Here is a 24,758-nt window from a genome sequence, read left to right as displayed (position 1 = left end):
CAAAAACCAAACCCGTTGCTGTCGAGTTAATTACGACTCATAGTGACCCTATAGGACATAGTAGAACTGCCCCACAGGGTTTCCAAGGAGCTGCTGGTAGATTCAAACTGGCGGCCTCTTGATTAGCGGCCAGACACTTAACTCCTGTGCCACCAGGGCTCCTCCAGTTTAGTAGAGAGTGGGAAACTCACTCAATGTTTGTGAGGCAGGGGAGAGTGGCAGAACGCCAATAGAAAACCGAGCTTGAAGATCAGGGTATCTGGACTTCAATTGTGTAGAGCCAAGAGTGTGTGACCTTGGTTAAGTCATTTCATCTCCCTGAGCCTCAGTTTCTCCATTGTCAAGAGGTGAACAGGGATGTTGTGGGAATCAGACAGTACAAAAGCCTCTAGCACAACCCCCATCACATAGTAGCTGCTCAACAAATATTTGTTAAAACATAATCTGAAGCAATGCTGAATTAATGATATCATTCATTAAGCAATGAGCAAACACTGATTTACTGAACGTACCCCGTATGCCAAGGAGAGCACTAAATGGTGAGATTAGAACAGTACGAAGAACGGATTGTGACACTAGTGCTCAGGATAAGCAGTTGCCATCAAGTCGACTCTTGACTCATGGCAACCCCAATGTGTCAGAGTAGAACTGTGCTCCATACGGTTTTTAACAGCTATTTTTTTGGAAGTAGATCACCAGGATTTTCTTCCAAGGCACCTGTAGGTAGACTCGAACTTCCAACTTTTTGGTTAGCAGCCGAATACATTAACTCTTTGCACCACCCAGGGACTGTACTTCTCAGGATATGACAGAAGAAGTGAGCAAGACTGGATAAGGAGACCAGTCATCTGGGGAGATGAGAACCCAGTGTCACACTAGCATAGCACTGCAGATCTAGAATCCAAGGTGTAGGTACCCCACACCTAGGTTTGGGGGACCATGAAACTACCACGTCATCCTTTACCCACAGTGGCTATTATACTCTGATTTCCTGCAATTTATAGAATAATTCCTGAGCTCATTTGCTCAAGGAAAGCAAACCCATTTTAATATTAGCTTCAAACAGGTTGCTAGGATAATAAATTTGCTGCCAACATAAAAGGCTAAGGATGGATTGGTTTAGGATTATGTAGATTTCTAGGTTTTTCTGTCCACATCCAAAGGACAGAGACAGAGGCAGGCACAGGTGCCATCCTGGAAAGTTGAAGATAACTGGAAACACCCTAAACAAACAAAACTCAACCCACTGCAGCTGAGCCAATCCCAACTCATAGTGACCCTACAATACAGAGTAGAACTGTCCTTTAAAGTTTTGAACGCTGTAAATCTTTGTGGAAGCAGACTGCCACATCTTTCTCTCATGGAGCTGCTGGTGGATTCGAACTACCAACCTTTCCGTTAGCACCCTAGTGCTTAACCACTGTGCTACCAGGAGAAAAAAAAACCCATTGCTGTGAGGTCGATTTTGACTCACAGCGATCCTAAAGGACAGAGTAGAACTGTCCCATAGGGTCTCCAAAGAGCTGCTGGTGGATTTGAACTGCCGACTTTTTGGTTAGCAGCCAAATGCTTAACTACTACTCCACCAAGGCTCCCTAAAATGCCATAGAGAATACCAAACTCATTTTCCTATGGAATGGCATTAGGCATTTGCATTCCTGGGCATACTTCACTGAAAGCAGTCATCACACACAAAGGAAAGAAGAAGAAAGAGCAGGAGGAGAAAAAAGAAGGAGAGAGGAGGTGGGGAAGAGAAAGAGGAAGAGAAACTAAAAACTCCAGAATGGCGTTCCAAGTCCAAACACTTAGCAGACACTTAGCAGAGGAAGGAGAGAGGAGAGGGGGAAGAGAAAGAAAAAGAGAAATTAAAAACTCCAGAATGGCGTTCCAAGTCCAAACACTTAGCAGACATTCAGGGTCAAGGACAGATCCCCCCGCCCCCGCCCCCACCCCCGCCCCCGCCCCATCCCCATTCCCAATGGAACTGCAGGGAAGTGGGAGTGAACTCAGCAAGCTACAACGCCTTTCTTGCCTGGAGCTTCCCACCCAGGCTGAGCCTACTTGCTTCTTCCCCAGAACTTGAAAGAAGGGTTTGTTGTTGTTTTACACGACAATGATTTGGAGACCACAATCTCCTCAGTAGGCCCAATCTGTCTTTGCCACTGTATCTTTCACTGCCCCAGGTCAAAGGTCCCAGGTCAAAGTCATTTGGGGACCACTTTCAGGATTGGTTGACTTTTGCTCCCACCCCTACTATTATTTGTTTTATACGATTCATTTAAATCAAAGTACTTTTCAAAATTTTACTATTGTTCTAGGCAATGATATCTATAAAACCATGGTTTTCACTATGCTAGTTATATTTCACATTAATGTAAATCATTATTGTTAAAGTAGCATAGCATATTGGTTAACAATGCAGATGCCGTATGGGTTCAAATCCTGGCTCCGCCAATGACTAGCTGTGTGACTTTGGGCAAATTATTTAACCTTTCTATTCCTCAGTTTAATAATCTGTTGAATGATAATGCCTACTTCATAGAGTCACTATGAGGATTAAATTAGTAGATATTTACAAAATATTTGTACCTTCTAAAACCAATAGAAATGACACTTTTGAAAACATTCAACTATGAACAAAAGCATGCACCATGATTTCTTACCTCAGTGTTTGTCTATACCGTCTCTCTACTTTGAGATAGTCTCTTGATCCTCCCACCCCCATCCAAAACCAAAACCAAAATCAATAAACAGCACATTCTCACCCCTGCCTCTTGAAATCCTACCCATTCTAAGGTCTATCTCAAATAAATATAATAATAATTGCAACCACTTATTAGTATCTATTGTTTAACCCTAGTGGCACAGTGGTTAAGTCCTCGCTACCAATCAAAAGGTCAGCGGTTTGAACCCACCAGCCACTTGTTGGCAGAAAGATGTGGCAGTCTGCTTCCATAAAGATTACAGCCTTGGAAACCCTGTGAGGCAGTTCTAGTCTGTCCTATAGGGTCACTATGAGTCAGAATTCAATTAGATGGCAATGGGTTTGGATTTTTTGGATTTTGTGCTCAGTACTTTCATACATCATTAACTGAATCTTCCTTCATACTCAGTTCTTAAGAAAGTAGGTAATTTTCCTAGGGTCCTCCATCTAGGAAGTAGCAGAGTCAAGATTCAAACCCAGGTCCGTGTGACTCCACAGTCTGCACTTATTAAGTCCTAAGGTCCCCGCAATGAAATCCCCTCTTCCAAGAACCTTCTAAGAATTCAGCCAGAGGAGAGCTCTATTTCTTTAGTGGTCTTTGTGCACCTCTCCCGTTAGGACTTAGTAAACTTCACTTTATAGTACAAGTATCAATTTGTTTGTCTTTTCTCCCTATTCTTCAGGATAGCCTTTTCTTTTTTAAGCATTTTGGAAGTAAATCATTCTAAAACTTCCCTGGATTTTAAACGGCTTGCATTATACTGGACAGAGTCCCTGGCGGGTGCAAGGTGTTAATACACTTGGTTGCTAACCAGAAGGTTGGCAGTTTGAGTCCATCCACAGGCACCTCAGAAAAAGGGTCTGTCTAAGTACTTCTGAAAAATCAGCCACTAAAAAGCCTATGGAGCACATTTCTGCTCTGACATACCTAAGGTTGCCATGAGTCAGAGTTGACTCAATGGCACCTGGATTTTTATACTGGACTGAATTTATCATTTTCTTCACAACTCTATTCATCTTTATCAACACCAGATATTACAATGTCCGAGGATGCAATCACGACATTAGAGCAATTTCTCTCTGTGGGCTATGGGGTGAGCGTTTAAAAATTAGAGTCCTTAGCCCCTCCTCAGATCTACAGACTCAGAATCTCTGGGTGAGGGACCAGGAATCATTCAAGTTTAAGATACGAGTCTGACTCGATGTGACGGCAACAGGCTTGGTTTTTCTGGGTCTGGCCTTAGGGTATGTATGGGCATTTGACCCTAATACTCCCAGACTCCTATGATTTTTTAGTTCTTGCATCTGCTCGTCATGGTTTTTTCTGACCTCTCCCATGCCTCAAGTTGGCACCTGTCATTTCTCATCGCCAGCCAACATTGCTGGATGAATTTCTTCCTGTTTCTTCTTCTACCCACTAATGCTATGGTTTCCAAACTATCCCTTTTTCGTTTTAGAACCCTTTCTTAAAAACTGAATCATAGGCAGAAAAAAAAAAAAAAAAATTTGCTGTTGAATCGATTCTAACTCATGGTGACCCCATGTGTGTCAGAGTAGAACTGGGTTCCATACGGTTTTCAATGGCAGATTTTTTGGAAGTAGATAGTCAAGCCTTTCTTCCAAGTTGCCTCTAAGTGGACTTGAACCTCTAACCTTTCATTTAGCAGTTGAGCACATTAACCATTTGCCCAACCCAGAATTCTAAATCTCAGATGCCCAATACAAAACACAAACTATCAGAGCTGCTCTGATGAAACATGGAATGAGGGGCCTGGATTTCCATTGTCGGTCACTTTCACCTGCCCAGCCCATTGGCAGTGCCAATGGTGGCCCTGAGGACTTTCCATTGATTCCCCAGGCTTCCACAAAGATCATTTCAAAGACATTAAAATGAAAGAATGCAATCTTTAAGTATATCTTGCAACACTTTTATGGTCACAGATATCTTATTTTTGGAAATATTCAAGTTTATCAGAAAAAGTATTTTTTTTCCATATAAGTATGTCAAATAGTCCAAAATCAAATGTTTAGTCCTCTTTATTTGAGAGTGTATCACCAAATGTAGAATATAGCCTCTATAGTATATTTGCAAAATCACCTCTTACGGTGACTATTCTTAACCTAGAAAATTCTGTTGTCATTTTATTAGTAATTGGACAACCATCTACTTTTGAAAGGCTCTCAGAAAAAAAAAAAAAAGAAAATGGTCAAGGGAATTTGCCTTTTCAACAAATCTCTCCTCTCTGACAAAGAATGCCAGAGCACCCAGAAAAACTTTCTAACCTTTAAGATTTTCATAATTTTCTATTGGCTGTAGTCTAAATAAGGTAGTATAGCAAGAGTCTAAATATAAAGTCCAAGCAACAGTTTTTAAACTTGAAAAAAAAAATTTAAGCAAAGTTCTTTTAATGTACTTTTTGGCCTTCTCTTCCAAAATTGATAATTTAGAAATACAGAATTTAAGGAAGTAAATATAACATGTGCACTGGAGGCCAGGGTAGGGGGATGTTGTATGCAGAATACAGTATGATTTCAATGGTAAATTAGAACAAGATTCCAAGTCACTTACATAGAAAAGAATAAGGTAAATGTGGTAAAGTGTTAATTGATGAATCCAGGGAAAAGGTAAACAGCAAAAAGGTATGCCTTGCTCTATTCTTTCCATTTTTCTGTAGTCTAAAAATTTTTCAAAATAAAAAGCTGGAGAAAATGTTTCAATACATGTACAAATAAAAACAGTCATACAGGTAAGACTAAGGTATTCAAAAAACTTCAGGGGATATTTTTGGTTTAAGGTTTGAAGTTTATCTCAGGATAATAGTTCTGGGGGTTTATCTGGCTCCAAGGCTCCAGAAAGACTAGATTCCATGAGAATCTGAAATCCTGTTCTGCATTTTCCCACCTTTTGATCAGATGGTTGCTTCTATAGACTCTTTGATCAAAATTTTCAGTAATGGTAGCCAGGCACCATATAGTTCTTCTGGTCTCATGGCAAAGGAGGAAATTGTTCATAGATGCAATTAGCCACACATTCCATTTCCCCCTCTTATTCCCGACTCTTCTTATTCCTCTGTTACTCCAGGAGAATAGAGACCAATTGTTGTGCCTGGGATGACTGCTTGCAAGCTATTAAGACCCCAGGCACTACACAACAAACTAGGGGGTAGAACAGAAGCTCTAAATACATCATTAGACCAAGTAACTGGTATGTCCTATGAAATCATGACCCTGAACCTCCAAACCAAAAAACCAAATTCTTGAAGTCTTCTTAAAACCAAACAATAGTTTAGCTTAACTAGTAAAGGATGTCTGCCTTGAATATTGTGCTCTTTTAAAATCTATCTACATGAGTTCAAACTGACAACAATAACTCAAAAGATTAGATAAGAAATTTAAGGGGCAGTGAGCTTATGTTAATGGGGAAGGAACAACGTAGAAAAGGTGAGAATGGTTGCACAACTGGAAGAATGTAATCAGTGTCACTAAATTGTACATGTAGAAACTCTATTCTTCTGTGGATATTCTCAAAAACAACAAAATAAAATATAAGAGAGAAGACATGGACTAGGGTAAGGCAAGCGAGCACACAATTTAAGGAGGCACTCAATCCTAGCGTTGTACAGGTGCCTCCTTAAATTGTGTGCCCTAGATGCCTCACTTGCCTCACCCTAGTCCTGATACAGTGTTCAAAAATAGCAAATTCATGTGCTTTCTCAAGCTGACTGTAGTAAATCCTTTGGCTCCTAAAGAGAAGTTTAAAGTCAGTTTTTTCCATGCATGCATGCATTCATCCATTTATTCTTCAAACATGTACTGAGCCCCAGCTATATGACTGCTCTGTACTAGATACCTTCTCTGCCCTATATAGTTTACCTTTCAAACAAAATAATCTTAAGACAAATTCCTGTCATGTATTCATCTATGTGTTAGATGCTGAAGACACTTTGATGACAGAGCAGTCCCTGATAAGATGTCCTACTATCTGACAGACACAATTCTTGTACTATGATTTTTATCATCATCGTCGTCATCATTGTCATCATCAGCATCTATTTACGTGTCTTTTTTCTCAATTTGGTTGAACAATTCCAGGGCAAGAAATAGGTATTATTCATCTTTGTTTCCTTGGTCCCAGGATGGTAGTACATATGGTATTCAGTAAATATTTCTTGAATGGATGAAACCATAAATCTACTTAATTATTCTTACTGAAAGGTTTGCCACAGTTCCAGTGAATATGAAATGTATAATACTAACATTTAAATTAAAAAAAAAATCCTAACTCGTGGTGACCCCATGTATGTCAGAGCAGAACTGTGCTCCGTAAGGCTTTCAATGCTGATTTTTCAGAAGTAGATAGCCAGCCCTTTCTTCCTAGGTGCCTCCTGGGTGGACTCAAATCTCCAACCTTTCAGTTAGCATCCATGCACGTTAACTGTTTGCACCACTCAGCTAATGTTTACTGGGTGCTTAAAAACTGCCAAGTATTTTCTAAGCTCTTTACATGTATTAAGAGTCTCAGTGGTGCAGTTAACACACTCACTGTTAACCACCCAGAGGTGCTTCCAAAGAAAGGCCCGGTGATCTGCTTCCAAAAAATCATTGCAAAACGCTATGGAGCACAGGGAAACCCTGGTGGCACAGTGGTTAAGGGCTGCAGCTGCTAACCAAAGGGCCCACCAGGCGCTCCTCGGAAACTCAGTGGGGCAGTTCTACTCTGTTCTGTAGGGTTGCTGTGAATATAGGGTCACTATTTAAAAATAAATAAATAAATAATAATTTTTTTTTTTTTTTAATCAGTCGGTCAGAGTTGACTCAAGGGCACTGGGTTTGGTTTTTTGGTTTTATGGAGCACAGTTCTATTCTGACACACGTGGGGCTGCCGTGAGTCAAAATCAAGTTGACAGCAACTAGCTTTTTGGTTTTCACATATATTATTAACTCATTTAAGCCTCACACCAATCCAGAGATGTAGGTACTGTGATTCTCACTTTATAGGATAAGAAACACAGGAGTGATTAAGTACTTCCCTCCACCTCACACAGCGCGTAAGAGGCCACGCCAGAGTTTGAACCTACGGAGCCTAGCGCGGGACCCCCTTGAAGACTCCACTAAGCCATGTCACAATTATTACCCAAAGAGGAGCCTCCCGCCCCCCCGCCCGGAGTCTAAACAGCACGCATCTTCAGCTTTCTTTTCACCAATTAAACAGATCTCGAGGGCACAAGAGATGCTTTGAGCAGAATGGTCCTCAACTCCCATGGTCCAGGCAAGCAAGTCAGACTTTGGGGGACTTCCTGCTTAAGTTCACCTTGTCTAAATATAACCAGCTAAAAATAACCTGAAAGGGAAGTGTCTCGGATCAGCAAGCCGCGCCGCAGCCTGCTGCAAAGGACGCGATGATGTGAAAGAATGATCTGGCCTCCGAAAAGCACTGCCAGGCTTTTCAACATCAGCAAGTTGCACATTGTGATGAGAAAACAAAGTTTCCAATTATTGGAATTCCATAGTGTATTTAATTATGCAATTATCTTATTGTATGAACAAGGGCTAGAGCACAGCAGCAGTTGGGGAGATTTTTGCAATTGGGAAGTGCGGAACGTGTTCTTTCCCTCCGCTGATTACTTCTTAGGAGTCCATCCATTTCTCTGGGATTATGGAAATGGCACTATTTTTGGAGCGCTTCATTCAGAAATCTGAAGCAGATCAGACCCCCACACTTTGCCACTCAAACTTATCAGTCTGAGCCTTGTATGGCTGCGTATATTTCAGGAAAAAAAATGTCTGCAGACTCACACCATTTTTGTTTTCATTAATCACTTGCAGCTCTTTTCTCTTTTGAAATTCACATAAATATACTGTAAATATAAATTTAAAATGCAGTTATACAAATTACATATTTTCAATGATGCACACACAAGTACGTTTTTGTTCATTTGCTTAATAAGGGTTTATCCCAAAGGGTTTATGTCTCAGACTGTAAAACCCCAAGTGCTCCATCAAAACATCCAGAAGAGGTAGGCTGTGGCATTATTATGCACTTCTATTTGCCTCAGTTACTTCTGCAAATACGAAATGTAATCATGCAAAATTAAACATTCCATACATTTTCTATTCATTCTCTAATACTCTCCCTCCACTCCAAAATAGGCTATCACACTTTGGAGTTTACTGGGACAAAAAGTGAATCAAATTTCTTGTTTCTGAAAGCATTACCAGTAATAGATCTTTTCACTGAGGGCTTTCATCTACGAATCACCAAGTTTTTTACACATAAAACGTAATTAATCCATACGGTCTGCTACTTGCCAACCCAATGGGAATCCTCCTCACTGATAATCACTAGAGAAGACATTGCATTTTTCTCCGTCTAAATTTGGTGCAGGGTATTAGGAATGAAGTTTTATTTATTTGTGCATGACCAAGAGGCACAACATATGTAGAAAAATCTCGTCCTTTCTCCCATAAGCAATATCTCAGAATGTAAACTCCGGACCCCAATTGTCTGGTGTGTGAATCCCAGCTTCATCACGTTTTAGCTGTAAGACAATGGTTCCCTATGCTTCATTTTTTGTAGAGGTAAAATTGAGATAATAATAGCACCAGTCCCATAGGGTTGTTGGGCAGATGAAATGGGTTCATACATATAAAGCACTTAGAACACAGACTTAATAGCATTAGCTATTATTATCTTGGAAACCCTGGTGGCATAGTGGTTAGGAACCGTAGCACTTAACCAAGAGGTCGGCAGTTTGAATCCGCCAGGTGCTCCTGGGAAACTCTATGGGGCAGTTCTACTCTGTCCCATAGGGTCGCTAGGAGTCGGAATCCACTCGACGGCAGTGGGCTTGGGTTTATTATTATTATTATATTGCCCTGCTCAGATAAGACACCTGAGAGCTTTGACAGCCATTTCACGACAATCACTTCCCTGCAGTCTCACCATCTTCCTGGGGTAGTATGCCCATTCTACAGGTGAAGAAAGGAAGATTCAGGGAGCGTTACTGGCAGGCAGGACTAGAAACCCCAGAGCCTCCTGTAGTATCCTCTCGCCACTTCTCTCTCTTTCCAGAACAAATTGACTCGGTGGCCCAGGCAGGTCCCTGCTTATTTGGGGCGGGGAGAAGGGGGGTCTTGTTTCAAGCGAGACACGGGAAGCTGTCTGTCGCCAAGGCTTGTCTCGCATAGCAAAAGAGATCCAGGTCGGCAGGAGACGTATCAACAAGACTGCCGTAATCATGATTTCTGCTATGAAATGAAAGTTAATTTCATGCCTTGCATTCACAGACAAAAAGGTTCAGAGCTGTTTAAATTCTCTTCAGCCCAATGACAGTTAGTAAACACGAGGCTTCGTGTTCTAACGCTTGAAATCACCCTTCCTATCTCTATATATTATTTATGCACTCAGCTTAAAATAAACAGCAACTCCGAAGTAGGTGAGTGGTCTCATTTAGTACGAACTTTTTTTCACTCTGACAGTTGCTTTAAAACATCGGTAAACAACCTTAATTCACTTCTAACGAATTAGTAGGCTACTGCTGCATCTACAGGAGGCAAGCAGATTGTATTATTAACCAAAACAACTTTCTCCCTGTCAATTGTCTGCTTCGCACAGGGGGATGTGGGCTTTGCTGTCTTGTTACTCAAACCAATCCATGCGCGCAAGTGGTTCCAGGCGACTTCTTCTGAGGTCATGCTCTTCCATGCCTTTGGTTAGCGCTCTTGACTTTGAGATGCAGACTGGGGCCTGGAGAAGGGTGATTCTCAGTGCTGCTTATCAAGAAAGATACAGACAAATGAGAACCTTTCCAGGGGGGTAAGGAATTTGGAAGTCATGCCATACAAGCTCTGGTTGTTGGAATCTGAAAAGGAAGCTACTGTAGGGGGACCTGAATGGTGCCACCAAATATTTGAAAGGGCATCACTTTGGAGGAGGAAGGCTTGTTCTTTGTGGGGGTGAATACTAATATTAGGACTCAAGGGTGGAAGTTACATAGATGGTGGGTTTGGGTTCAACTTGGGAAAAACATCGTAACTGGTAAACAGTTGCCTCTTAAGATGGTAGTCTCTCTGCCTCTAGAGCTTCTCGGTACCCATCAGATGGAATCCTTAGAATTGGCCAAGGCATAGGACTAGATGAGACATGTAAGAAGCCTTCCAGACATAAGATCCTACAACCCATGAACCTCAGGGCTACTCACTAAAATGGGCTTCAACAAGCAGTCACAACCCTTTTGAAACTTCTCTATTTCAGGAGCCTTTAAAGGACCTACAGCCGACCTTAAAAAAGAAATAAATAAAAGACAGAACTATGGATTACGCACTGGGTATGTAACTGACTCATCATGGTGGTACATACAATGGCAGGGCCAGCAAAATGAAAAGATGCACCATTCAACAGGGAAAATAAGTAGCTGAAGCAGTTGCTTTGGGATTGTACAGTTTCTGCCTGCTCTTTGATTTTGTGGCTTGCAGCCTTTGGCCCTTGCATGGGTAGCTGGCAACTCTCAAGTCACTTGGACTGTAACATGGTCAGGAAGGGGGGTATTCCACGCTTAGAGCAACATTTTGGTTGGCCTCTTCCTCTGTGCCGCCCCTGCCCGAAGTCTGGAAACAAAACACTTAGTAAATTGGCCAAGGGATGTCTAATCTAGTGTCATCATTAACAAAACATTGTTCACAGCAGTGAAACCTTCAGTCTGCCTGAAACCAACCATTTCTACGAGAGACAAACTGACTGCTCAAAACACAGTTAAATACAGTTCAAAAAGAAAAGGAGAGAGAGGTGGGAGAAGAGAAATAAAGACACCTTACATTCATATCCAGGGTTTATAGCAACATTTGTATACAACATGCAGACATATATTCTTCCGAATTATCTAGTCAACATTGCCTGAATTCGGGGTAGGAGGGATGTCCTACCACCAACATAGTGACAAAACATTAGAGATTTCAGAAATACATAATTCCTCAAAGGACATCAGATTATCAATATCTGGGTATGAAACTTGATGTTGCTGATTTCCTAACATGGAAGAGCAGACATCTGGTATTTGCACTTTGCAGTAATAGAAGATAAAATGACAATAATGTCTTATACTTACAAAGTACCCTTCATCCATGGGGCTCCAATTTTACCAATATAAGTTCACTGATTTTCGCAAAAAACCTGAAAGGAAGAGGGTAAGTTTGTGTTACCCCCGCTTCGCAGATGGGGATGCTGAAGTGCAATATGGGAATCAATTATTGGTGTGTTGTGATGAGAGAATTAGCAATGGGAGAACACGACACACAACCTCAGTCTCCCCACTCACTTGGCACCTTGGCCACCCATCTCTCCCTTGGGGACTGATATTTCTCAGGTAATTTTAACCACAATCTCAACACATTTTACCCAAAGTAAGGCAGTGATAAATGCAATCCCTCAGTCTTAAGAGCCACCAATATCCCTTTAAGACCAGAGAAAAGTTGGAAAAAAAGATCCCATATCCAGTTTAAGATATGGAGGAAACACCAGAAAAAAATACAGCCACCCAACTATAATATGGCCTGGAAATAATGTTACAACTGCTCTGTTTATTATGTACTTATGTTCACATTTCAGCACGTGGACTGGTATTTTAAAAAATTCCAAAGAATTTAGAATGCTTCAGAAGTACTCTCACTAGCAACATGTATAGAAGATTCTATTTTTAATAACCTTTTCTAAGACACCCCCTTCTCTTCTACCACTCCCAGGCCATTTCTTCATACACTGAACAAATAATCAATATTTATTGAGTACTTACGATGTATCAGCTTAGCACTGCGTGTGGTTTCTTGGAGGACACAAAGATACGTCTGACAAAGGTCCTACCATCAAGAAATGTATAACCCCATGTGTCTCAGTGATTCTAGTTCAGTGACAATCTCTCTGATCTAAAACAACCTGGGGAGATCTGATGGTTCCTGGGCCATCCTGAGGAGACGTGGACACAATCCCAGAAGGATGACACCTTCGGAGAATATTCTCAACAAAGATGAGTTTGGGTACAGTTTATGAGCCATATGCTATTTCTGACTACAGAACTTCTAAAAATGGATCTCCTTAGAAATGTCTGCTACAGCCCCTTTCCAAAGCCCATGACTCGAGGGTCGCAGTCTCCTACTGTCTCCTCCTTCCTCACCTCTCCAGCCACATGGACCTCTTTGCTATTCTTCAAATACTCAAGTACGTTCCCACCTCAGGATTTTTGTCCCTCTGGCCATTCCCTTTGCTTGGGACAATCTTCCTGCAGGTATTTCATTGCTTACTCCATCATTTCAGCTCTGTATTCAAATTCCTCCTCAGTGAGGTCTCCCACCATACTCTGTCTCCGTATTGATCTCTCTCTTCGTAAGGCTTACCATAGTTGCCATTAAGTCAATCCCCATGTGTGTCAGAGTAGAACTGTGCTCCACAGGGTTTTCAATTGCTGATGTTTTGGAAGTAGATGGCCAGGCCTTTCTTCCCAAGGCACATCTGGGTGGGCTCAAAGCTCCAATCTCTTGGTTAACAGCTGAGCTCATTAATCATTTGTACCATCCAGGGACTCCCAGGCTTAATATAACCTGACCTTATATTGTCAGGTTATATTAAGCTTTCATTTGTTTTTCTCTTTATTTGTTCTCTTTGTTTTTTATGTCACCCCACGAGAATGTAAGCTCCATAAGACCATGAATTTTTTATATTCACTGCTAAATCCCAGGATTGAGGCATTCCATAAATACTGGTTAAATGAATGAATTGCCGCACTCACACACACGGGAGAAAGGGTGTCTCCCTCCTCTCACTCTCACTGGGATACCAGTATAATTACTAATAAATGAATTTCAATATTGCAGAGTAATATATTTTCCCACCTAAAAAAAAAAATCCACAAACCCTCAGTGACATGTTTCTGGAATATATAATAAACACCAGTTTTCATCATTCTCCCTCCTCTTCATTGCTGAAGCCCTGGCCCTAGAACTAGGAGCCCTTGTTCCCCAGCCGGCTCTGCAGTGAGCTGCTCTGCGGCCCTGAACTTTTCAGCCTCCAGGGCCTTTGTTTCCCGATGGTAAAATAAGGAAGTTTAAGAAGATCATTGCCAAGTTTCCTTCTAGCTCAGAAACTATGAAGACGAGCATTATATTCATACTTTTGCACCATCTGGTTTCACGTATAAGCATATCTCTTACACTTTCTATGTATAAGCATATCTCAAAGGCAGCAAGGTCATCATTTCATTCTAAGCAAGTAGGCAACACAGAGGGAAGGATTTGATTATCTAACTCTACGTACAAGCGTACCGATTGTGGACAAACACCCCAGATAGCACTGAAAACCCGTCTACTCCCCACCTCAGCTATCACACCACCAACATATGACAGACACGCCAAGAAAGATGCCATATCAGCTGTTTATGGCATCTTCAGTCTCAGATACTCCACTCGGGTCTCTAAACAGATTTCTTGTTTATTTGCACATTAATAAAACTCGCACCTTCACCAGTCAGATTTTTTTTCCCCCAAGCAATCTGAACATCCAAAGAGATTTGGAAGCAATTAACATTTGCGAGTAACAGAGCAATCAATGTGGGACTCACTAACAGGACTGGACAGAATCCAAAAGCAGATATTAGGATAATCGTGAGTCCCTGACACAGGTTATGGTGTTAATTCTGCAGGGCAGAGCCGTGGTATGTTTTCAATTGCTTGGTGCGGCTACCATTGCAATCACATATGCCTCTTCTATATACCGTTTCTCGCCTCCCCTACGACATACTTTTTTTTAAAAAAACTGCTGTCGAAAAGAAGGCATTTTTGCATCATTATAACACAACCTCTAGCATGAATGATATATATTGAATTCAAGTTTATTTTTAAATTGCCTACCTGACAAAAATGTTAAAATGCCATATCTTCCCACTTTGGGTCTCTAGACTACCTTCTTCACCTGTTAGCTCTTGTAGCTAGAGGCCACAAAAATAATAGCTATGAATTTCCACCTTGGCGCTTCTTCCAGTAAGTTTTGCCACTTACTTGTATGCACCTGGGTTCATACAACTCTCATACATAGGAAGACCCCAGCATTCCTATTGCAACGAGCTCTGTGCTGGAATCCTTCTCAATCTACTTGCCCTGTTTTCACAAAAGTCCGTCCAGAAATCCTCACTCCCCTTTTCACCCTGGTGGGAAAGTCTCTGGATTATGGAAAAAAGTTTCCATTGCTACTTTTCTGCCTTGCATTTTCTAGGTTTCATCTCTCATCACTACAATCCATCTAAAGTGCCTACTCAGGCAGATCTATCTTTGCCTCCCCTCTGACCACATTCTTGAATCCCTGCCCTGGCTCTCCTTCACCCTCAGTCTGAAGTACAGATGGCTCAACCTTCGGAATCTCTGACTTCTTCAATTCCACGCCCACCACTGTATCTCTTCCAGCCCTTCTATATATATCGTTGTTGTTGTTAGTGCCATCAAGTTGGCCCCCAACTCAGGCACCCCCACGCACAACAGAATGAAATGCTTCCTGGTCCTGCGTCACACCCATGATCAGTTGTAGATCAGACTATGTGATCCACAGGGTTTTCATTGGCTGATTTTCTAAGGTAGATCACCAGGCCTTTCTTCTTAGTTTGTCTCAGTCTGGAAGTTCCACTGAATACTGTTTAGCATCATAGCAACAGGAAAGCCTCCACTGGCAGCTGGCTGGTGGCTGGGCATGAGGGGCACTGACCAGGAATCAAACTGAGGTCTGTCAGATGGAAGCTGAGAGTTCTACCACTGACCCATCAGTGCCCCCATGTCATTGTATAAACACCATTTGTTTCTATCACATGATTTGAATGGTTATGCTATTTCATTCAGGCATTCTTCCATTCCTTTTACCTTCTAATTTGCTGTTTCAGGCTACTAAAGGATTCCTTCTTTCTTGACAATCCGGCTTTCTTTTTTCCCCTTCACCTCCCCACCCTCAACACATACCCATTATAAAAGTTTAGCCCTTTTTAAAGCTGCGGTTTATTCTCCAAATACAATCAGTCACTGATGCACAATCTGCCATCACCAAGCTGTGTACACCAAAAGGCTGTTTTAACAAAGATTTTATACAACAGAATCCAAGTTAAAGAGAAGTTATCAACAGATCCATACTTAGGAATGCCTTATTTTCTCTCTTTGGCAAGCAGTTTAATATTCCCAGTACGAGCCCCCAGGCTGGAAGACCAAGAGCCTCCACCGCCCCCAGCCCCAACACACACAGGTCTCAATCACTGCCTCTGCTCCCAGCCCCCTCCCCACCCCAAAGAGCAGCAGCTGAGAGATTAAAGTGTTTTTGGTGCTGTGCTAATCCAATCAGGGCTGGGTGTGCTTCAACCTCTGCCATTCCCTTGGAAAACATTTTGGCAGAATGCCTTTCAGCTACACTCTGCATTCTGGCCTGGTCCTGGGCTCATTTCGAATGGCTCTGCAGAAGCGAAGGTGCCTGCTGAGGAGGGCTTCACCTGCCTTCCTACACCACAAAGTACCTGAGCCACTTCTACTATAGAGATGTGTACTGTGGGTGTGTGTATATGTGTGCTGCACATGTGTGCGTGTGTGTATGTATATGGATGCATGTGTGTGTTGTGGATGTGTGTATGAATATGTATATGCATGTGTGCATGTGTGGATGTATGTGTGAATGTGCACATGCATGTGTGTATGCGTGTATGCATGTATGTGTATGTCTGTGATGTGTGTGCATGATTCTGACTGTATCCACCTAAAGATGGGGGCGAAGAGCTGGGGAAAATATTGAACAAACACACAGATTGTTGTTTTACCACGATTAAAGGAAATCCACTTTTCAACCCTTTACCTTACTTAGGCATGGAAGGAAAAATTCTCCCAATTCCATTTATTAACCAGTTGCTGTCAAGACAAGTTGACTCTGACTCAAGGCAACCCCATGTGTGTCAGAGTAGAACTGTGCTCCATAGGGTTTTCAGTGGCTGGTTTTTCAGAAACAGGTCACCAGGTCTTTCTTCCAAGGTACTGCTGGATAGACTCAAACTTCCCACCTTTGGGTTAGCAACCAAGCACATTAAGCATTTGCACCACCCAGGGACTCCATCCTATTTATTAGTCAGGGCTTTTCAGGGAACTTGAAGCTTTTCTGTGTCAGAGATCCCTTTGGCTCTCTGATGAAACCTAGGGATCCCTTCTAAGAAGGATGGCTTTTAAGGAATTACAAAGGAGATTAAATATATTGAAAGACAACTCCATCCCACATTAAGAAGTCCAGTAGGGTGTGGTTTTAGTGGATCGGAAGTGTGGCTGTTGTCTGGATTTTTATAATTTGGGATTTTTGCTGAAGAGACTTGCACTGTGAGAGTGATGAGATCAGTAGGAAGCATACAGTGGCGACTTGATGTACTGTCGTTTGGGGCTGGACACCTTCCTGTACATAAGATTTTGTAGCTTTACGTGCCTGCAAACAGCCCCTTGCCCATTAACCCAGAGACCTTAAATATCTGCTACACTAGAATAGCTAAGAATGTTAGACTTCCTTTATTTACAGCCCTAAGTACTTTTTAACTACTCCTGAGAGGGAGATAGACACATAAAGAAAACAATTTGAGCAGTTTTTAGAAAGTAGAAGTAACGGTAAAAAATCTGTATCCTACCATTCATTCTTTCAACAAAAATTCACTGAGCATCCATTCTAGATGCTGAGGATACAGGAATGAACAAAAGACCTGAAGATCTTTCCCCAGAAGGAGCCCACATCTGAATGTGGGGAGACTGGTTGCAGGTAAATCAACAAGTAAATGAAAAACAAATATATATACAATGGTGAGAAATGCCATGGAGAAAAGCAAGGCAGGGTAAGAAAGTTAGGGAGTGTAGGAACAGTTGTCACATTTTACAGAGAGTTTATTTCAAATTCATGTCAAGCTCTTACTATGTTTCAGGACCCTGAAATGGATTCTTGTGACATCAGCCTATGAGGGTCACATACTTGATTTCCAGTTATTCCCGTGAGAAGGGTGGGTAGAATCTTCACCAAGAGGAATGGGGATGACATGTAAAGGAAAGAAAATACCAGAACTAGTTGCTGTTGAGTCTATTCTGACTCACAGTGACCCCGTGTATGTCAGAGTAAAATTGTGCTCCATAGGGTTTTCAGTGGCTGATTTTTCAAAAGTAGGTTGCCAGGCCTTTCTTTCCAGACACCTCTGGGTGGATTGAAATCGCCAACCTTTCAGTTAGCAGCTGTTTGCACCACCCAGGGACCCCTGAAAAGGAAAGAGAACCATATCAACCTACTTGTGTGTGACACTGCATGGCTGACACCATGAATGTACCAAGTGTCCACAAGAGTGGGGGAGGCACAGTGGGCTATGCCCACCGAGCTGAAGTATCATGAGTGCTTAGGCTTTGAGAGTCCTGGCTCCGGGTGCAGCAAAGCGCAGTTCCATCCTTATCCCCTTGAGCTGTAGCATCCTCATCTGCAAAATGAGGCTCACAGGTCGCTGTGGGATTGGAATACAGTCATTCATGGAAACTGCCTAGCACAGTGCCTGGTACTAAGGAACTGGTAGCTGAATCCTCACCTCACTCATCTTCTCATCCATGAAAAAAAGACAACAGAAATGCAAAAGCCCCAAACAAAGACAACGCACCCACAGGAAGTCTACAATACCTCTTTTTTGTTTATTTGCTTTCTCTCTTTGTATTTGTGACCAAAAAACTCTGGGGGATGTTAGCAGCTGTTACTTAAAAAAAGAAAAAGGTACACAGGCAAATAAGTTTTAGAAACAGTAGCTGAAATGAAGCTATACAGGTCCCTTTAATTCAGGCCTTCTCATCCTTTAATATATTCGTGTGCATCCCATATTTCTAAGAAATGCTAACAGTACGCAGTGTTTCCCAAACTGGTTGGACTGTGGAACCCTTTGCCTTGGAAAATCATGTGTGACAGTTATTCTATGGAACAGACTTTAGGAAATCTGGGATTGCTAAAAGAACAATTGAATCAAAAGATAAGGAATATGCACACTTATTTAGTTCTGATGTGGTCTGCTGGCTGCCTTTAAAAAGGCTGACTTGGGCACATTCTTTGCACACCAAGTAGCAATGTATCCTATCCCCTGGACCTCAGCAACTTCCTCTCTTTTTCCTGTAAAAGAAGTCATTATTCGGGGACTACGCTGCATCTGCCAGCAACATCTGAACACTTCTTATTCCCTTGGACAGGTAATTCTCCTATTTTCTGCAATAAATGGGTTCCTAAAACGAGTTTTGTTAATTATTCTCCTGAAAGCCAGATCCTCCTCTGGCTGCGATGGGGAAACCTACTGCTTAATGTCACTCTGGGTTTTCTTTATTATCCAAATGCTTCACGGTGAGTGTGTATTACTTTTATAAACAGAAAATCAATGCCAGGGAAAAAAGAAAAATTCTATAGGGGTGTGTTGATACACCAATGATTAGTCCAAAAATTACCTGCTTGCACCTTAAGATTTTTAATTATCAGGTTTTTCATGGAGACTTTACTTAATGTTAGAAAACTAAATAAATTTGAAGTGGAATGGGGTAGTCAAGGGGAAAACTAGGGTCAAAATTGTTCCACATATGCCTAGAATTAGATCTACGGAGAGAGAATCCATATGACTTGCTCCACATTCTCTGAGGCAAAAAAAAAAAAAAGCCAGAAAGAGAGAGGAAGAATGGAAGGGAGGGAGTAAGGAAAGGAGGAAGGGAGGGAGGAAGAGAGAGGGGGAAAAAGGAACGGAGTGGGGAGAAAGGAAGAAAAACAAAGGAAGGAAGGAAAGAAGGGAGGAAAAAAGGAAAAGAGAGAGGGAGGGAAAAGGGAATGAAGGAAAGAAAGAGTAAGCAAGAGAGTTGTTGAAAAGCCTAAGAGAAGGGAAGGGAAGACACAAGCCCACAGATTAAGTTGGCCCAAGTCAATACAAAAGGCTTTGCGCAAGGGCTCTGGCATTAATGGGATTTGGACTGCTAAAGCCCTGCAAATCAAGTACAGAATACAACCATAGATGCTGGAGTTATTTTTGAAATGGATGTCTTAAACAAAATGAAGCTTAACCAGCAGGGACACTCACATCATTTTATATGACTGCCTGCTTGTGACCTGGCTGGGTAAGGGAGCTGCCCAATTAGCACCAGTCTCTTTTGGGACAGGACAGGCTCTGTGAGCAGGCAGGCCTCATGTAAGCCACTGGAGTTGGTTTGTGTTGTAGTAGGAAGCATATAACTGCTTCATTGACTCATTTAGTACTGCAAATGATGTATGTGGAGGGTAACCCTCTGAGCACTGGAATCTTGGGGCCATTGGTTTAGAATCAAGCATTCATTCCTACAATCAGCATTTCATCAGTGCCTCCAAAGAGGTTGGAACCATTCATGGTCTTGTGGGTATCATGATGAGCAACATAGACAAAGTCCTAGCTCTCATGGAGCTAACACTCCCCCAGAGGAACATAAGTGAACAAATAAAAAGGAATTTCTGTTGGTGATAGGAGCCCTGATGGCACAGTGGTTAAGAGCTCAGCTGCTAACCAAAAGGTCAGCAGTTCAAACTCGCCAGCCACTCCTTGGAAGCCATATGGGGCAATTTTTCTCTGTCCTATAGGGTCACTATGAGTTGGAATCGACTTGACAGCAACGGGTACAGGTTTGTTGGTGATAAGGGCCTTAAAGTAAATAAAGATAGAGAAAATGGCTGTTTGGGGTAGGGAAAATGTGCTCAAGAAAGGTCTCTGAAGAAGGAACCAAACCAAAAAAAAAAAACAACTCATTGCCATTCAGTCAATTCAGACTCACGGTGGCCCCATGTGTTACAGAGTAGTACTGTGCTCCATAGAGTTTTCTTGGCTGTAATCTTTATTAAAGTAGAATCGCCAAGGGTTTCTTCCATGGCACCAGTGGGTGGATTCAAACCACCAACCTTTAGGTCAGTAGCTGAGAACAAACCATTTGTGCCACCCTGGGACCTGAAGAAGGAACATTTAAGCTTAAACCTGAATAACAAGGAAGACCCCTTGGCCAGGCAAAGATCTGGGGAGAGAACAGTCCAGTCGAGGAGGAGGGAGCTAGAAGAAGTCTTCAGAACTAACTTATACCACCATCTTCCTGATGCCTCACTTCCAACCAATTAATCTGTCAGCAATCCTAAATTCAAAAGCACAAGGGCATATTTCATTCTAAAATCTTAAATTGCACACCATACCTGTTAGGAAAATATTATCGTGAAACTTAGATATTTTTGGAACTGTCCACTTCAGTTTCCTCAAGTACTTTTTTCTCTCTTCAACCAGAAGACCCAAATTGTCCAGGTACATCAGCCTCCTCTAAATACCCAAAACTGCATTCATCAGCCACTTTCTAAAAATTGGATCTTACTTCAAAGCTGAATGGCTTGATTACTCCCCTAACAGAATACATTACACTGATTACGGGATTATTCACGTGCCATTTCCACGAGGTTGGGCAACATTTCTCAACATTCCACCCACCAACAAACAGAGGAGTGAAAGTGGAAAATGCAAGGCTAATATTCAAATGCCCTCCGTGTCCTGATCTCGTGATGAAATTCCTTTCTGATCATTTTATCTTTTCACTGATGCTAAAGAAAGGAGGAACGCTAATTTGGTAGAATACAGCTAGAAGAGAAGACAAGAGAAAAGCTTCAGCAATGTACCAAAAATGAGAAGGTTTCTAGGATCTGACGCATACTAGGCACTAAGTACATCTAAGTTCCTTTCTCCCGTCCCCTTACCCTTGAATGCGAAAGCCCTGAGGACTGATTTTTTATCAATAATTTGCCAACAACATATATTCATCAGCTTATTTTTTAGAGCTAGTCTAGTGCTGTACATTCAGTCTGCTGGCAACTGATCCGGTCTCATCAATTCACACCAGAAGGAATGGCGGGGGGTCAGAAGGGGTGAGGAGGTAGAAGCTTTATAGCCATGATTCACTGCTAAACGGTGACTAGCATTTTATGCTCAAGACAATGAAATTCATATTATTTTACATTCTAAAGGTTTAAAAGGAATGTTTACTAAAAACCAACATGGAAATGGGGCATCTCAAGTTCAAATAAGCCATAAATCAGACAAAGAAGCAAAATTCTACCAAACACCATTTTATTAGCTAATCAACGAGTCTTTTTTTTTTCCCCCTATTGGCATCTACTTACTGTCATGTAATTTCCATAAGGGCACCATCTGTATTTATGAAAGAATTATCTTTGTGGTGATCTAGCAATCTACAAACAACTCTGATATTTAACTTTTCTTAGGGGATCAATTTTAGAATTGGGTTAAAAGATTCATAAGTCTTTTTTTTTTTTATGATGAAACTTAACAGGACTTACTCATGGGTCTCTATAATATTAGAAGCACTTGAAACAAACAATAAAATGTAATTTTGATTTATTAAAATGTAAGGTTCTGAATCTCGACGTGTACATTTTTCAGTCAAGAATGATGAATCCCTACTATAAAATCCAGTAAAACAATCATGAAAAAATATTTTCTTTTTTCATTTAGTCTGAAAGGGGGGGTTAATTTTAAGTATGACCTGATTTGGCACCATATGGCTCAGACAGAATCCAGTATTAGTCAAGGTCACTGTTACGAGTTCAGTCAAGATATGGCCAGCTAACTCAGTGATGGTCAACCCCTGCCCTGTCCAGTTCTTCATGCTGGACTTGCAAACCCAAGTCACTGGTCCAGTGATGACCAGTCAACAGAATGAGGATGAGCCAGCAAACCGCTCACCACTGATAGAACCAGAAACTCAGATATCTTTCTACTGGACACAGGCTTCGCAAATAAGTGCTACAACGTGGGTGCAGGGATAAGTGTGTTGAGTTTCTATGGCTACATAACAGGACCTCAGAAAGAACAGTCCTTGGTTTTACTAAGGTATATTGCTTCAGCTTTGAGTCAATCCAAAAGAGCAAGATGCAGTTTGAGAGTCAATCAAAGACAAAAGTCTCATTCTTTTTTAGGATGCGAATTAGAATAAAACGTGTAAGAAGGGACTAAACAAATTAATCCTAGTAAACCTGTGACCTCAACTATTCTGATTTTTCTCCTCCACTAATAATCACTTTATAAATTTAATTGTAAGATTTAAAAGGGTTATAATTAAAAATGTATATGACATAAAACAAAAAAAGCAAGAGACAAGCTAGTATTTATACTTCATTGAGAGGTTAATGTGCACATATTCATAGAGCTCCTACTGTATGCCAAGTGTACTGTAGCAAGCACCATGTATAATGATGAACAAAACAGACATAGCCCTGCCCTCATAGAGCTTAATTTAATTTATTGTATTTCCTTTCATAAAAAGTATGTCTAGATGAAAAATTGAGTGGAAATCCACCAAATCATTAGCAATTGAATTAAGATGTGTAACTATCCTGCTCTGTTTCTCAAGGAGTTCATTGTTTTTAAAACATAAACCATTTATTTATTTATTTTTAAATAATTGAAATATACACCAGGACCAGGAGATAATCCTCCTGGATTTTGTTTTGTTTGTTTGTTTGCTTTTAATGGGTTTTTGGTCATTGAAATGACAACATCTATGGAAATTTTGATGATCAAACATTTTAAATATGTCGATAAAATGGAGGGAGTTAATATAAATGTAAACAAAAAGCATATTCAAGGTTGGAAAGGTCTTCTTGGAGAAGGATAAGGGTATTTTATCCCAAAAAGTAACTTGATTGCTATTTTAATATATATGACAGTGCTTGTAAGCAGCCCTATATGAACGTGTGCATCACAGCAATTAAGAGAATGAACTCTGGAATCAGAAAAGCCCTATATTTAAGTACGAGCTCTACCACTGTGTAATGAGAACCTTTCCAAACCTCAGTTTCCTTATCCGTAAAAGGGCATATCATAATGATTAAATGAGACTAATGAATGTAAATAGCTTAGCATGTAGTCCTTGATCTTTGTTAGCTGCTTTCATCATCACAATACGTCATCATCACCATTGTCATCATCATGAAAAGAACTCAAGATCTGTTGTAACAGAGGGAAGCTTTAAGCTATCCTGGAGGTAACCACAAAGGAAAACAGTAATAACCTGTTCTAAGAATACACATGGGGTCGCTGTGAGTAGCAAATGACTCCACAGCACCTAACAGTAACAACAACAAACCAGAATTTTAGTCATAAGCCCTCAGTTCAAGTTCTAGCTCTTCCTGTTTTTACTTGTGCAATCTTCTTAGTCTCCATTTTCTCAGCTATAAAATGGGTCTAATAGAACTACTTAATGAGACACATTGCATTGATGTATTGCATTGGGCAAATCTCCTGCAAAAACACCTCTTTAAAGTCTTAAAAATCAAAGATATCACTTTGAGGACTAAGGTGCACCTGACCCAAGCCATGGTATTTTCAATCACCTCATATGCATGTGAAAGCTGGACAATGAATAAGGAAGACAGAAGAAGTGACACTTTGAATTACGGTGTTGGCAAAGAATATTGAATATACCACGGACTGCCAAAAGAACGAACAAATCTGTCTTGGAAGAAGTACAGCCAGAATGCCTCCTAGAAGGGAGGATGGTGAGACTTCATCTCATGTACTTCAGACACGTTATGGGGAGGGACAGTCCCTGGAGGAGGACATCATGCTTGGTAGAGGACAGCGTTAGTGAAGAGAGTTGGTGAAAAGAGGAAGAGCCTCAACAAGATGGATTGACACAGTGGCTACAACAATGGACTCAAACAGCAAGGATTGTGAGGATGCCGTAGGACCTGATAGCGTTTCGTTCTGTTGTACACAGGGTCACTATCAGTTGGAAGCAATTTGGCAGCACCTAACAACAACAAAAAGATACAAGAAAGGGCCACATATACATTATCTCGTTAAATACAAAAAAAAAAAAACCCTGTTGCCATCAAGTCGATTCTGACTCATAGCGGCCCTGTACAGGACACTACTAATTTAATACGGATGCACACTCTGGCAATAGTCTACTACAAAATGTTCACCCCTTCGGGAGCAAGGAAGAA

At 41.3% G+C, this 24,758-nt stretch overlaps 1 protein-coding gene across 1 annotated transcript in view; it reads right to left on the bottom strand.

Annotated features, from left to right (window-relative positions):
* The window catches only part of PPARGC1A (PPARG coactivator 1 alpha), an 830,369-nt gene that overhangs the window by 562,522 nt on the left and 243,089 nt on the right, over positions 1–24,758 (bottom strand). The window contains exon 2 of the mRNA XM_049886435.1: positions 11,809–11,873. Within this exon, the coding sequence (XP_049742392.1) occupies positions 11,809–11,826 (18 nt within the window). The 5' untranslated portion in view covers positions 11,827–11,873. The remainder of the gene's footprint in view (positions 1–11,808; positions 11,874–24,758) is intronic.

The sequence above is a fragment of the Elephas maximus genome, chromosome 5 (genome assembly GCF_024166365.1).
Source record: "Elephas maximus indicus isolate mEleMax1 chromosome 5, mEleMax1 primary haplotype, whole genome shotgun sequence".
NCBI classification, from domain to species: domain Eukaryota; kingdom Metazoa; phylum Chordata; class Mammalia; order Proboscidea; family Elephantidae; genus Elephas; species Elephas maximus.
Note: the sequence above shows the minus strand (reverse complement) of the source record. Positions and strands in the feature narration are given on the sequence as shown.